Raw genomic sequence first — 15,305 nt, 5'->3', positions numbered from 1 at the left:
TTAAAAGTATCCTTATTTTACAGGTAAGGTTAAATAGTTGTTCAAGAAAAGAATGATTGCATTTAATGTGGTTTAATCAGGACTTGAAACCAATTCCACTGCTTTTTCTTCTGTATCTCATTATCTCCTCAATCAACCCAGTATGTTATTTCTTCAGCAACCAAACATTAACTTCACTGAAACTGGTTTTACTAGTGCTCTATTTTTCCTTTAATTGATGGTTAATATTTCAGCAATTGATAATTATTAGAATCTCATTTAAAATTATAATAGCATTTCAAATAACTTACTGTTCTTTTTAACTTGAGTAAATGTTTTGGGGTGTTTTTCTGAATTGGAAACATTAGCATTTAATTATCTTTCTAAATATTTTTTAATTGAAGTATAAGTCATATAATATTAGCCATTTTAAAATGAAAATCCATGTTGTACAGCTTCCACATCTCTGCTTTGTTCCAAAATATTTCATCACTCCAGAAGGAAATCTCATACATATTAAATAGCTGTTCTCTGTTTCCTTTTCCCCCAAACCCTGGGAACCATAAGCTTATACTCTGTCTCTGAGGATGTATCTATTGTGACTATTTCATATATATCGAATTATATGAGAGGGTCTGGCTTCTTTCTCTGAAAATGTTTTGAGTTTTATTCATATTGTACATATATTAGTACTTTATTCCTTTGTATGACTGTATAACATTTCATTATATTTTTCATTTTTATTTTCAAGGTGTAAATGGGTCAATTAATGGAAACAGCACATCATCTGTAATTGGTGTCAACACATCAGTACTATCCACTACTGCTTCAAATTCCATCGGACAGACTAAAAGTACAAGTTCAGGTGGAGGAAATCGGAAATGTAATCAGGAGCAAAGCAAAAGCCAGCCTTTGGACTCTAGAGCAGACAAAATCAAAGATAAGGTAAGTTATTCTTTAAAGGATATATATATCTACACACATATATAGTTTTAAACATATAAATGTGTGTGTGTGTGTGTGTGTGTGTATACACACACATATATATCATTTCTAATGTCACAGCCAGAATCTAGCTTGGTGTGGTGGCACACACTGGTAATACTGGCACTGAGAGGCTGAGGCAGGAGGATCCTTAGTTCAGGCCCAGCCTGAGCAACTTAGCAACTTAGTGAGACCTTGACTAAAAACACAGAAATAAAAAGGGCTGGGGATGTAGCTCAGTGCAAAGCCCCTGGCTTCAATCTCTAGTACCTCAAAAGTAAAAAAAAATAAAAATAAAAACTAAAACCACCAGCGTTTGCAGATTAATTTCCTATGCATTATGAAATCCTATTTTTACAGTTGTGTATTTTTATGGTGTAATACATAAAAATGGTACATGCCACCACACCCAGTATTTTATATATCTTAAAAAATTAAAGCCGTCTGTACCAGTATAAATAATATCAATAGTAATTATAGGCTGAAAAACATTTATATAAATATTTCCAGCCCCAATAGCTAAAATTTATTGAGAACTACCTACATACAACCTCTGCTCTAATTGCTTTGTATATAATGCCTATTTCAATCTTTTACATACCTAAAATGAAATAGCTATGGTTATTACAAAAGGGGGAACAGAACACCAAAATAATTAGTCAATAAGTAGCTAAACAAGGATTTGAAGTGAAGCAGGTTGATGGCAGAACCCATGCTGTAGAAAGAAAACCAAAAAAAGAAACCCCCTCCCCTTTTAAAAAAAATTTCAAATATTCAAAGCAGACAGAATAATTCTGTATGCCCATTATGCTATTCAACAGTTATCATATCATGACCAGTTTTTCATCTGTATCTTCAACTACGCAAGTTATCGATTGATTGGTTTGAGCTCTAACCTCACTCTTTTCTCCTTTGCTATTTGGCACAAGGTTAGACCTTGTTAATAGAGGTTCCTGGGCAAGGAAGGGACTTCTGTCTCTGGTTTCTGTTTCTTCTTTCTTTTATGCTGTGTCTGCCAGTGGGTGATTTTCTTCCTAGCTAATGGCTTTCACGGTGGTGTTGAACAGGAGTCCCAGTGGTGGTCAGGAGACCCTGTGGTGCGTACTTTCTAGCAAGTTTCATTGGCATCCCAGCAAGCAGCTTGTGAGCAAGTTTTGCTAGGAAACTAGTGGGTGGCTTCCTAGCCAATTTTACTAGCACTACATCTGGCAGGTTCCCAGCCAAGTTTTTCTGGCATCCAGCCAAGTAGTGTTTCCTTTGTGCTGGCTTTGATTTCTCATATCTTGAGCATCTCTGCCACTCAGTGGGCAGTAGTTACGCCCTGTCCAAAAAGCCTGAAGCTCATCTTGGATGAATGGGGATTGAAGGAAAGAACACTTCTCCCAAAGTTATCTTTATTTCAGTACTCTACCTCAACCCTACAGACAGTGGCTATTCTCTATACCAACTGTTCCTAAATTTTTTTTTTCTTAAATTCTTTTATTGGTACATTTTAGGTATACAATACATTTACATTTATCATTGAGTGCTTGTACCTGTACATGATGTATCTTGGTTCTTATTTTTTCCCTGATTAGCTGTGCGCCCTTCACCCCCTCCACCCTTCCCTATTTACATAGACTTCATTTCCATTTTTTTTCTTTTCTCATAATTTTTCCTTTCCCTTCTTTCCTTTCCCCTTCCCTTCCCATCACCCCTACCCTTTTGGAACTTTTCTTCCTATTTCAAATTATCAGTTATTCCTTTTAATCATTTTAACCCTTATTTACACTTTCAGTTTCTCACACTAGAGAAACTATTTGGTATTTACACGTGTGTCCTATTTATTTCACTTAAGAATATAGCCTCAATATGCATCCATTTAACTATAAATGTCTCTAGTTTCTCTTTTCTTTATGGCCTAGTTATACTCCATTTTATAAAGAAAAAAAAAATCTTCTTTATCCAGTTTCCAGTTGATGGGCACTTGGGCTGTTTCCAAGCTTTAGCTATTACAAACTGTACCGTTATAAACATAGGTGCACATATATCACTGTGGTATGATTCTTTTAATTCTTTTGGGAAGATACCCAGCAGGAGAATAGCTGCGTCAAATGGGACCTCTAGTCCTAGTTCTTTGAGATATCTCCATACGGATTTCCAGGGTGGTTGCACCAGTCTGAAATCCCACCAACAATGGAGAAGGGTTCCTTTCTCCCCACACCCCTGCCACCATTTGTTATTGGTTGATTTCTTTTTTTCTTTCCTTAAATTCTTCTATTGGTACATTTTAGGTATACAACACATTTACATTTCTCATTGGGAATTGTACCTTTACATGATGCATCTTGGTTCTTACTTTCTCCCCATTCCTAGCTCTCCCTTCACCCCCTCCACCCTTCCCTATTTACAAAGACTTTGTTTCCATTTTATCCATTTCTCATAGTTTTTCCTTTCCCTTCTTTACTTTCCCCTACCCCTCCCATTTCCCTACCCCTTTGGACCTTTTCTTCCTATTTCCAATTATCAATTATTCATTTTAATCATTGGTTCATTTTAGGTATGCAATATAATGTCATTCATCATTGGAAAATTGCACCTTTACATAAGCTCTCTTGGCTCTTATTTTTCCCCCTTCCCCTGCCCTCCCTTCAACCCCTCCATCCTTCCCTATTTACAAAGACTTTGTTTCCATTTTTTCATTTTCACATATTAATTCCATTCCCTTCTCTCCTTTCCCCTATCCCTCCCACTTCCCCTTCCCCTTTGCCCCTTCTCTTCCTATTTCACATTATCTACTATACCTTTTAGTCCTTATTTACACTTTCAGTTTCTCACACTAGAGAAACTATTTGGTATTTATACATGTGTGTCCTATTTATTTCACATGAGAGTATAGCCTCAATGTGCATCCATTTAGCTGTAACTGTTTCTAATTTCTCATTTTTTATGGCTGGGTAGTACTCCATTTTATAAAAAAAAAGACAACGTTGTCATTATCCAGTCTCCAGTTGATGGGCATTTAGGCTGCTTCCAAGTTTTAGCTATTACAAATTGTGCTGCTATGAACATGGGTGCACATATATCACTGTGGTATGATTCTTTTAATTCTTTGGGGGAGATACCCAGCAGGGGAATAGCTGGGTCAAATGGACTTCCAGTCCTGGTTCTTTGAGGTATCTCCATGCTGATTTCTACAGTGGTTGCACAGGTCCACACTGCCACTAGCAAGGGTGCAGGGTTCCTCTTTCCCACAGCCCTGCCAGCATTTGTTATTTGTTGATTTCATGATAGCCATTCTTTCTGGGTTGAGGTGGAATCTCAGCTTCCTTTTCATTTGCACATCTCGAATGACCAGTGATGCTGAACATTTTTTCATATGTTTATTTTCTCTTTCTACTTCTTTATCTGAGAAATGTCTGTTCATTTCAGATGCCCATTTTTGGATTGGGTCTTTAAATTTGGGAGGTCTGATCTTTTTAAGTTCTTTATAGATTTGAGATAGTAGGCCTTTGTCTGAGGAAAAGCAGGTGAAGATTTTTTCCCGCATTGTGGGTTGTCTCTTCACACTGCTGGTGATTTCACTTTCTGTGCAGAAGCTTTTTAATAAGAAGTGATCCTACTTGTTGATAGTTTATGCTAGTTCACAGGCAACTGAGGTTTTGTTCATAAAATCTTTTCCTACACCGATGTCTTCCAGAGTTCTACCTAACCTCTGTTCCGGCTGATTCAGCATTTCTATTTTAATATTTAGATCTTTAATCCATTTCGATTTTAGTTTAGTGCATGGTGAGAGACAAGGGTCTAGTTTTAATCTTTGACAAGTTGAAACACAATTTTTCCAACACCATTTATTAAAGAGGCTATCTTTCCTCCAGTGAGGGTGTTTGGCTCCTTTATCGAAGATGAGATGGCTGACTGTGTCTGGAGTTGTTTCTGCATCTTCTAATCTGTTCCACTGGTCCTCAGGTCTGTTTCTTTGCCAGTACCGTGCTATTTTTATCACCATAGCTTTGTAGTATAGTTTCAAGTTGGGCATTGTGATACCCACTGCCATGTCTCTGTTACCTAGAATTGCTTTTGCTATTCTGGGTCTCTTCTTGTTCCAAATGAATTTTTGGATTGTTTTCTCGAGGTCTGTGAAGTATGCTGCTGGGATTTCAATTGGAATTGCATTGAATCTATATAGCAGTTTTGGAAGTATGGCCATTTTCACTATGTTGATCCTTCCTACCCAGGAGCAAGGGATGTCTGTCCATTTTCTGATATCCTCTTCAATCTCTTTTTTCAAAGTGCTATAGTTCTCAGAGAAGAGGTCTTTGATTTCTTTCCTTAGGTTGATTTCTAGGTATTTCATTTTTTTTGGATGCTATTGTGAAAGGAATGTTTACCCTATTTCTCTTTCAGTGAGTCTGTCATTGGTGTAGAGGAAAGCTATTGAATTTGTGTGTTGACCTTGTATCCAGCTACTTTACTGAATTTGGTTATTACATCTAGAAGACTTTTGGTGGCATTCTTGGGGTCTTCTGTATAGAGAGAGTATCATGTCGTCTGCAAATACTGACAATTTGAGTTCTTCATTTCCTATCTTTATTCCTTTTATTTCTTTCTCTTTTCTAATTGCCTTGGATAATGTTTCCAAAACTAAATTGAACAGGAGTGGTGATAGTGTATATCCTTGTCTTGTTCCTGATTTTAGTATGAAGGATTTCAGTTTTTGACCATTTAGTGTGATATTGGCTGTTGGTTTTTCATAGATGGCTTTTATCAGATTGAGGTAGAGACCATCTATTCCAATTTTTTCTGTGGTTTTTATCATAAATGCATGTTGGATTTTGTCAAATGCTTTTTCTGCTGCATCTATGGCGATAATCGTATGGTTTTTGTCCTTGGCCCTATTGATATAGTGCATTGCATTGATTGATTTGCGTATGTTGAACCACCCCTACATTGCTGGAATGAATCCCACTTGATCAGGGTTATGACCTTCTTGATGATCTTCTGCATTCTATTTGCCAGTATCTTATTAAGGATTTTTGCTTCTATGTTCATTAGTGAGATTGGCCTATAGTTCTCATTTTTGGTTGGGTCTTTCTCTGCTTTGAGGATCAAAGTGGTGCTTGATGCCAGGAATTAATTCAGGAGTATTACTTCCCTTTCAATTGCATTGAAGAGTTTGAACAGTAGTGCCTCTCTAAATGTCTTGTAGAATTCAGCAGTGAAGCCATCATGACCTGGGCTTTTCTTAGTTGATAAGTTTTTAATTACATTTGCAATTTCATTGGTTAATATTGGGTGGTGTAGAATTTTTAGGTCTTCTTCATTCAACTTGGGTAATTCATATGTATCTAGGAATCTGTCTGTTACTTCTGTGTTTTCCATCTTATTGGCGTATAGGTTCTTGAAGTAGGTATTTGATGATCCTCTGGATTTCTGCTGAGTCCATTGTAATTTCACCCTTTTCATTCCTAATTGCATGGATTTAGGCCTTTTCTTTCCTTTTTCTGATAAGGTTGGCTAAGGGTTTGTCAATTTTGTTTATTCTTTCGAAGAACCAACCCTTGGCTTCACTAATTTTTTGTATCGTTGTCTCAGTCTCCACTGACTTGATTTCTGCTCTGATCTTTATAATTTTCTCCCTTGTATGAGCTTAGGGGTTGTCCTGCTCTTCTTTTTCTAGGAGCTTGAGGTTCAGAATCAAGTTGTGTAATTGGGCTTTCTCTGTTTTCATAATACTTGTACTCACTGGTATGAATTTCCTTTGTAAGACTGCTTTCATTGTGTCCCATAGATTCCAATAAGTTGTATTGTCATTGTCATTTGATTGAAGGAACTGTCTGAGTTCTTTTTTAATTTCCTCTCTGAGCCATTGGTTATTCAGAAGTGTGTTATTCAATTTCTATGTGTTTAGGAAATTTTTGCAGTTTCTTTTGCTATGGATCTCCAATTTCATTGCTGTAAGGTCTGATAATATACAGGGATAACTTCAGTTCCTTTGCACTTACTTAAACATGTTCTTTGTGTGAGTGTGTGGTCTGTTTTGGAGAATGACCTGTGTGCAGCTGAAAAGAATGTGCATTCTGATTTGGTGTGGTGGAACACTCTGGAAACATCTGTTAAATTTATTTGTTCAGGACTTCGATTGAGTTCTAGCATTTTAGTACTTATTTTTTGTCTAGTTGATCTATCTATTTGTGACAGTGGGGTATTGAGGTCCCCCACTACAATTGTATTAGTGCATATATGACTTTTCGTGTCCATTAGTATTTGTTTTATACAGTTGGGCACACTAGTGTTTGGTGCATAGATATTTATGATTGTCATCTCTTCCTGTTGGATTGTCCCCTTTACAAGAATGTAGTGTCCTTCTTTCTCTCTCCTAATCAGTGTTGGTTTGAAATCCACTTGATCTGCAAAGAGAATAGCTACTCCTGCTTTTTTTCAGGTTCCCATCACATAGAGTATTATTTTCCACCCTTTAACTTTTTCAGTCTATGGGTTTGATTTTGAATTAAGTTTGATCCTTGTATGCAGCATATTGTTGGCTCTTGCTTCTTGACCCATTCTGCCAGTCTATTTCTTTTGATTGGTGAATTGAGACTATTAACATTGATGGTTATAACAGATAAGTATTGACTTATCATTGTCATGATTTTTTCTTTTTGTTGGATTCTCCTCCTTTACATTTACTTTCTTGTCACACCCAATGGGTTCATTCTGCTGTGCTTTCTGGGGTTGTGATCCTCATTGTCTGTTCCTAGGATATTGTGTAAAATTTTTTGGAGTGCTGGTTTGGTATTCATGAAGTTCCTAAGGTACTCTTTGTCATGAAAGTATCTTATTTCTCCATCCATTTTGAAAGATAGTTTTTCAGGGTACATCCATCAGGGTTGGAAGCTGTTTTCCTTTGGGGCTTGGAATACATCACTCCAAGCTCTTCTTGCCTTGAGGGTTTGTGTTGAGAAGCCTGCTGTGATTCTGATGGGCTTTCCTTTGTATGTGATTTGTTTCTTTTCTCTAAATGCTTATAGAACTTTGTTCTTCTGTTGAGTTTCTGAAATCTTAACAATTATATGCCTATGTGTAGATATTTTCAATCAAGGCTATTTGGAGTCTTATATGCCTCACTTATCTGTATGTTAATTCTTTTCCCCTGCTTGGGAAGTTTTCTGCCATTACTCTGTAGACCGTTTTTTTATGTCATCTGTACTCTCTCTTGTTTCTTCGTTGACTCTGATCAGTTTTATGTTATTCTTCTTTGCATCATCTAGCAGCTGCTGGATTGATTTCTCGTGGTCCCTTAAATTTTGAAGCAATTTTTCTTTTCCTTGTCACTAATTGCAATCTTACCTTCTGTATCTGAAAGTCTGTCCTCACCTTGGCTCATTCTGCTGTGTAGAATTTCAGTGGGGTTTTTAATCTCCTGTAAATCTGTTTGTATCTGTTTTATGGATTCCATTTGTTGCCTATGTTGAGATTCCATCATATTCCTCAGCTCCTCTATTTTTTTATCTGTGTCCTCTCTAGATTTATTAATCATGTCCTGCACTGTAGGCACAATCTCTGCTGTTATATGAGAAATTATTTCTGATTTCATGTTTTCTAGATCCTCTTTTGTTGCCAGTTCAGGAAGTCCAGGTGCTTTACTATCAGAGTGTTCCATCTCATTTCCCTTTGGGGTTGCTCTAGGCGATCTTGAAGTCTGGTTTTGAGACCTGTTTACATGTCTTCTCATTTCCATAGTGGGGCATGCTGTTGGAGCCTACTCAGCTTACCTCCTATGAGCTGGGAGTGTTGCAATGGCGGCCCGGAAGCCCCTTCCTCTGGGCTGGGAGTGGTGGAACTCATTGGTTGATTTCTTGAAAGCAACCATTCTTTCTGGGGTGAGATAGAATCTCAGTGTTGTTTTCATCTGCATCTCTTGAATGACCAGTGATATTGAACATTTTTTCATATGTTTATTTGCTGCTTTTATTTCTTTGTCTGAAAAATTTCTCCTCATTTCAGATGCCCATTTTTGAATTGCATCTTTGAATTTGAGGTGTCTGATTTTTTTTCAGTTCTTTATATATTCTAGGTAGTAGTCTTTTGTCTGTGGTACACCTGCTAAAAATTTTTTCCCACGTTGTAGATTGTCTCTTAGCTCTGTTGGTATTTTCTTTTACAGTGGAGAAGCTTTTGAATAAGATGAGATCCCAGTTATTGATTCTTTATACTAGTTCTCATGCTACTGAGGTTTTGTTCATGAAGCCTTTTCCTATGCCAATGTCTTCAAGAGTTCTACCTTACTTATCTTCCAGCAAGTTTAGTGTTTCTGTTTTAATATTCAGATCTTTGATCCACTTCAATCTTAGATTAGTGCAGGTTGATAGGTATGGGTCTAGTTTTAATCTTTGGCAGGTTAAAATCCAGTTTTTCCAACACCATTCATTAAATAGGCTATCTTTCCTCCAATGATGATGGTTGGCTCCTTTGTCAAAGATGACATGGCTGAGTACATCTGGAGTTGCTTCTGCATCTTCTAATCTATTCCACTGATCCTTGGGTCTGTTTCTTTGCCAGTACCATGCTGTTTTTGTCACAGCTGCTTTGTAGTATAGTTTCAAGTTGGGGATTGTGATACCCGCTGCCATGTATCTGTTGCCTAGAATTGCTTTTGCTATTCTAGATCTCTTCTGGTTTCAAATGAATTTTTGGATTGTTTTCTCTAGTTCTGTGAAGTATATTGTTGGAATTTCAATTGGCATTGCAATAAATCTATATAGTAGTTTTGGAAGTATGGCCATTTTCACTATATTGGTTCTTCCTAGCCAGGAGGAAGGGATGTCTTTCCATTTTCTTATATCCTCTTCGATCTCTTTTTTCAGAGTGCTGTAGTTTTCTGTGTAGAGGTCTTTTGCTTCCTTTTTTAGATTGATTCCTAGATATTTCATTTTTTTATATGCTATTTCAAAACGAATTATTTCCCTAATTTCTCTCTCAGTGAGTCTGTTATTTGTGTATAAGAAGGCTGTTGTTTTTTCAGTGTTGTCCTTGTATCCAGGTACTCTACTGAATCTGTCAATTGTCTAGAAGTCATTTGGAAGAGTTTTTTGTGTCTTCTATGTAGAGTATCATATCATCAGCAAATAATGACAGTTTACATTCTTTCTTATCTATCTTTATTCCTTTTATTTCTTTCTCTTTTCTAATTGCTGACATTAATATTTTCAGAACTATATTGAATAGGCATGGTGATAGTGGCATCCTTGTCTTGTTTCTGATTTTAGCGTGAAAGTTTTCAGTTTTTGACCATTTAGTATGATGTTGGCTGTTGGTTTTTCATAGATAGCCTTAATCAGGTTGAGATAAAGACCTTCTATTTCAATTTTCTGTAGGGTTTTTATCATGAATGGGTTTTGGATTTTGTCAAGTGCTTTTTCTGCATCTATTGAGATGATCATATGGTTTTTGTCCTTAACTCTGTTGATAAAGTGTATTACATTTATTGATGTACATATGTTGAAATATCCTTGCATCCCTGGGGTAAATCCGACTTGGTCAGGGTGTATGATCTTCTTGATGACCCTCTGTATTCTGTTTGCCAGTATCTTGTTGAGGATTTTTGGATCTATGTTCATTAGGGAGATTGGCCTGTAGTTCTCTTTTTGGGTTGGGTCTTTCCCTGGTTTTGGAATCAAAGGAACACTTACTTCCAGGAGTGAATTTAGAAGTATTGCTTTCCTTTCAATTTCCTTGATTAGTTTAAAGAGTAATGGAGATAGTTCTTCTTTAAATGTCTTGTAGAATTCAGCAGTGAAGCCATCAGGATCTGGGATTTTCTATGTTGGTAAATTTTTTATTACATTTTCAATTTCACTCATTGTAATTGGGGTGTTTAGAATTTCTATATCTTCTTCATTTAACTTTGGCAATTTGTATGTATCTAGGAATCTGTCCATTTCTTCTGAATTTTCCATTTTATTACAAGACAGGTTCTTGAAGTAGGTATTGATGATCCTCTGGATTTCTGCTGGGTCTGTTGTGACTTCCCCTTTTTCATTCTGAATTGCATGGATTTGAGCCTTTTCATTCCTTTTTTTGATAAGGCTGGGTAAAGGTTTATTGATTTTATTTATTCTTTTGAAAAACATACTCATTTTTTTGTATTGTTTTCTTAGTCTCCATTGCATTGATTTCTGCTCTGATCTTTATAATTTTCTCTCTGTACAAGCTTTGGGTTTGTCATGCCCTTCTTTTTATAGGGGCTTGATGTTCTACATTAGGTTATTTATTTGAGTTCTCTCTGTTTTACTAATATGGGCATTCACTGCTATGAATTTCCCATGTAGAACTGCTTTCATTGTGTTCCATAGATTCCTGTATGTTGTATTGGCATTATCATTTACTTGTAGAAACTGTCTAATTTCTTCTATAATTTCCTCTGTGATCCATTGGTGGTTCAGTAGGGTGTTATTCAGTTCCCATAGGTTCGTGGGAGTTTTGTGACTTCTTATGTTATTGATCTCCAGTTTTATTGCACTATGGTCTGATAATATACAGAGGGTAACTTCAGTTCTTTTACATTTACTTAGACATGTCCTATGAGCTAGCATGTGGTCCTTTTTGGAGAGTGACCCATGTGCAGATGAAAAGAATGTGTGTTCTGATTTTGTTGGATGGAGCACTCTGTAAAAATTTATTAAGTCCATTTTTTCAATAGCTTGGTTCAGTTGTAGAATTTTGTTGTTGATTTTTTGTCTAGATGATATGTCTATTTGTGATAGTGGGGTATTGAGGTTCCCCACTACAATTGTATTAGTGCTTGTTTGGTTTTTCATGTCCATTAATATTTGCTTTGTATAGTTGGGGACATTCATATTTGGTGCATATATATTTAGGATTGTCATCTCTTCCTCTTGGATTGTTCCCTTCACAAGGATGTAGTGACCATCTTTGTCTCTCTTAATTAGTTTTGGTTTGAAATCTACTTTGTCTGCAAATAAGATTGCTACCCCTCCTTTTTGCTGAGCTCCTGTTGCATGGAGAACTGTTTTTCCATCCTTTTACTTTCAGTCTATGAATTTCTTTTTGAGTTAGTTGTGTTTCTTGTATTCAGCATATTGTTGGATTTTTCTTCTTAATCCATTTTGTCAGTCTATTTCTTTTGATTGGTGAATTGAGGCCATTAACATTGATAGTTATAATTGATGGATATTGACTCATCCTTGTCATGATGTTTTACTTTTGTTGGCTCTTTTATTTTTCCCCCTTTCCCTTTAGTTTCTTACCTTGCCTGTTGGCTTCCCTCTGTTGGACTTCATGGTGTTGTGATCCTCACTGTTTTTTTCTAGCATATTTTTTATAATTGTTTGGAGTGCTGGTTTGGTGTTCATGAAATTTCTCAGGTGTTCTTTGTCATGGAAGTATCTAATTTCCCCATCGATTTTGAAAGATAATTTTGCAGGGTACAGCAATCTAGGTTGGACATTATTTTATTTTAGGGCTTGAAATACTTCACTCCAGGCTCTCCTTAACATGAGGGTTTGTGTTGAGAATTCTGCTGTGATTCTGATGGGCTTTCCTTTGTAGATGATTTGTTTCTTTTCTCTAATTGCTTGTAGGATTTTGTTCTTCGTTTGAGTTTCTGGGATCTTGACTATTATATGTCTAGGTGTAGATTTTTTTTTGATCATGGCTAGTTGGAGTTCTATATGCCTCATTTATCTGTATGTCCAATTCTCTACCTCTGTCTGGGAAGTTTTCTACTATTACTTCTATGAACAGTTTTTTTAATGTCAATTATACTTTCTCCGGCTTTTTCATGGACTCCTATCTGTCTTATGTTATTTTTCTTCACATCATCTAGCAGCTCCTTGATTGATTTCTCATGGTCCCTTACTGTTTTTACGAAATCTCTGTTTTCGTGGTCATTAACCACCATCCTGTCTTTTATATCTGATATACTATGTTCACATTCCCTTAATGTGCTGTGAATACTTTCAATGGAGTTTTTAATCTCCTGGATATCTGTTTGGATCTGTTTCATGGATTCCATTTCTTTCTTATGTTGGGCTATCATGGTTTCCATTTCTTTCATATGCTGGGCATTCATGGCTTCCAGCATGTTTCTGAGCTCAAATATTTTTTTTTATCTCTTTCTGTTCTATAGCATCTAATCATGTCTTTCATTCTGCTCACCATCTCTATAGTTATCTGGGAGATTATTTCTGCTTTGAATTTTTCTAGAGCCTCATTCATCTGTTTTGTTACTTCCTGTGCTATCCATTCAGGGTGTCTAGGTGATTGATTATCAGACTTTTCCACCTCATTTGCCCCAGAATTTGCTTTTGATGGGGTGGAAGTCTGAGTTTGTGCCCTGCTTAAATGTCTTCTCATTTTTGCTTTTGGTACTGTCCTTGGTTTAATTCCTGGGTTGATACTTCGAAATTGCTTATTGTAAGTATCTTTGTTGCTTGTAATTAGAGCCCTAATGGAACGATTGCTTCTCAGAGGTGTCTTCCAAATATAGCTGGTCTTTAGGTTTTGAGTCTCTGGCTCTGATACTATCTCATTTTCATTGTACCAGGAAGGACCACTGACTAGATCAATCACAACACCTTAGCCCAGGTGATACAATCAGCAACACCCTAGCATCGAGTACATCTTAGAAAATTACAATTTGTGGTAGTTATTAATCTATCACCTTTAACTGTGTGAATTAAATCAGAATCGAGGACCTACCCAACATATGTTTATAGCACATAAACTGTTCAATATATGAACTTTACCCTTCAGGATGGGGAGTTAGAAGGAGTTGTGGAGGGAGGGATAGATAGGTAGAAGAATAGGGGAAGGTTAGCAGTGAGGCCAGAGGGCACAGGTGAGAGAAGGAAAAAGATAATAAAAGAAAAATAAAGAAGAAATCTGAATTAGGGCTAGAATAGGAACAAAAAGGGAGATGAAGAACAATGTGGGGCAGCAAGAGAGTGCGTGTGAGAGAGAAAGGAAAGAGAAAAGAAATTAAAAAGAGAAAAATAAAAATTTGAAAAGAGTAGGAAAGCAAAAAGAAAACCCAATAATAATAATTTTGGAAATAAAAACTAAAAATGAAAATGAAGGGCCTCCTTCAGGGTATGTCTCTGCTGTCACAATAGACAACGTGGGCAGCAGTGTGCAGATATAACTCAGTGAGTCTCAGCAAGCCAGTCTCCGACCAGTGGGATTAAGGCAGATTTCTGGCTGCAACTCCCAAGTTGAGCTCTCTGACTTCCTGTATGGTTGAACTCTGCAAGTTTGTACTGCAGGTTCCAGCTGCCCTTCCCCTGAAGATAATCCAGGTTCCAATGTGAGGTGATGATCCCTCCAACTTACCCAGTACAGTGGTCTGGTGTCCCCTGTGTCTTTGTAGTGTGGAACCAGGTAGCAGTACAGCCAGGAGTCCGGAGTGGGGGTGGGGGGCACTAACTGGATTGCCACCGTGGGTGTGGCCAGTGGCAAGGGGTCCTCACCTTCTGGCTGGTCCCCGCTGGTGTGCTTGTAGCAGGCTGGATGGGGTGGGGCTCCTGGCGACTCGGTACCTCTCTCAGGTGTCCCGCGGGTATCCATTCTAAATTCTTTAAGGTGTCCTCATCCCTTTTAGCAGTTACTCTTCTGTTACTAATTCTTTCGTTTTTTCCTTTTCTAGGGTTTGAACCCCAGGCCTTCATACTGAGCTACATCCCCAGCCCTTTTTATTGTTTTAAGTTTTCAGACAAGTTCTCACTGAATTGCAAAGTTCCCTAGGCTGGCTCAAACTTGTGATCCCAGAGTCCTGAAATTACCGGTGTTCATCACCATGACTGGCTCCTTATTCTTTATATTAACATTTTCCTGTTCCAATTGTTAATGTAATTTCTGCTTCTAACTAGATTTTATCTGCTACAGAATTGTTATCAGATATGCAATGAGTGTGCAGATCGCATGTGTGAAATTCACTCCAACATTTTGATCATCCCCTTTCCACCTCATAGCAGGGAAACTCTGACATTTCAACTTTATAAAACATAGGCCACCATTACATCTAGGTTTTATTTTTTCCAAGCTGAGACCCTCCAGCTACATCTTCTAACATTTTATATATCACATCACATATATTAGTGACTTTGTTCTGCTTCCATATGCAATTTCTCCTTGAGTGAGAGGTCTTGATTTATTTTGAATTAAAACTCTGGCATCAACTGCAAACATTTGGAAAACAAAGATAATTGCAGATTTGTCTTTTCTTCTACATTTTATGAAGAGTGCTTTCAAGGCCTGGATTTCCAGTAGAGGAGTCAAACAATGGTGACTTGTCCCTGTCTCCACTATAATAGCACAGACACTAGGAAGCTTCTGGTATACAA

General features: G+C 37.1%; 1 protein-coding gene across 46 annotated transcripts in view; it reads left to right on the top strand.

The window, feature by feature from the left end:
• The window catches only part of Baz2b (bromodomain adjacent to zinc finger domain 2B), a 411,121-nt gene that overhangs the window by 272,539 nt on the left and 123,277 nt on the right, over positions 1-15,305 (top strand). For all 46 annotated transcript variants that reach the window (XM_087196344.1, XM_087196196.1, XM_087196318.1 and 43 more), the window contains one exon: positions 731-924. In XM_087196344.1, coding sequence (XP_087052470.1) covers positions 731-924 — 194 coding nt within the window. The remainder of the gene's footprint in view (positions 1-730; positions 925-15,305) is intronic.

The sequence above is a fragment of the Heterocephalus glaber genome, unplaced genomic scaffold (assembly GCF_053883595.1).
Source record: "Heterocephalus glaber isolate CG9 unplaced genomic scaffold, H.glaber_assembly_v1.0 deba00000347, whole genome shotgun sequence".
NCBI lineage: Eukaryota > Metazoa > Chordata > Mammalia > Rodentia > Bathyergidae > Heterocephalus > Heterocephalus glaber.
The sequence above is the reverse complement of the archived record's forward strand: the minus strand, read 5'-3'. Positions and strand labels throughout refer to the sequence as shown.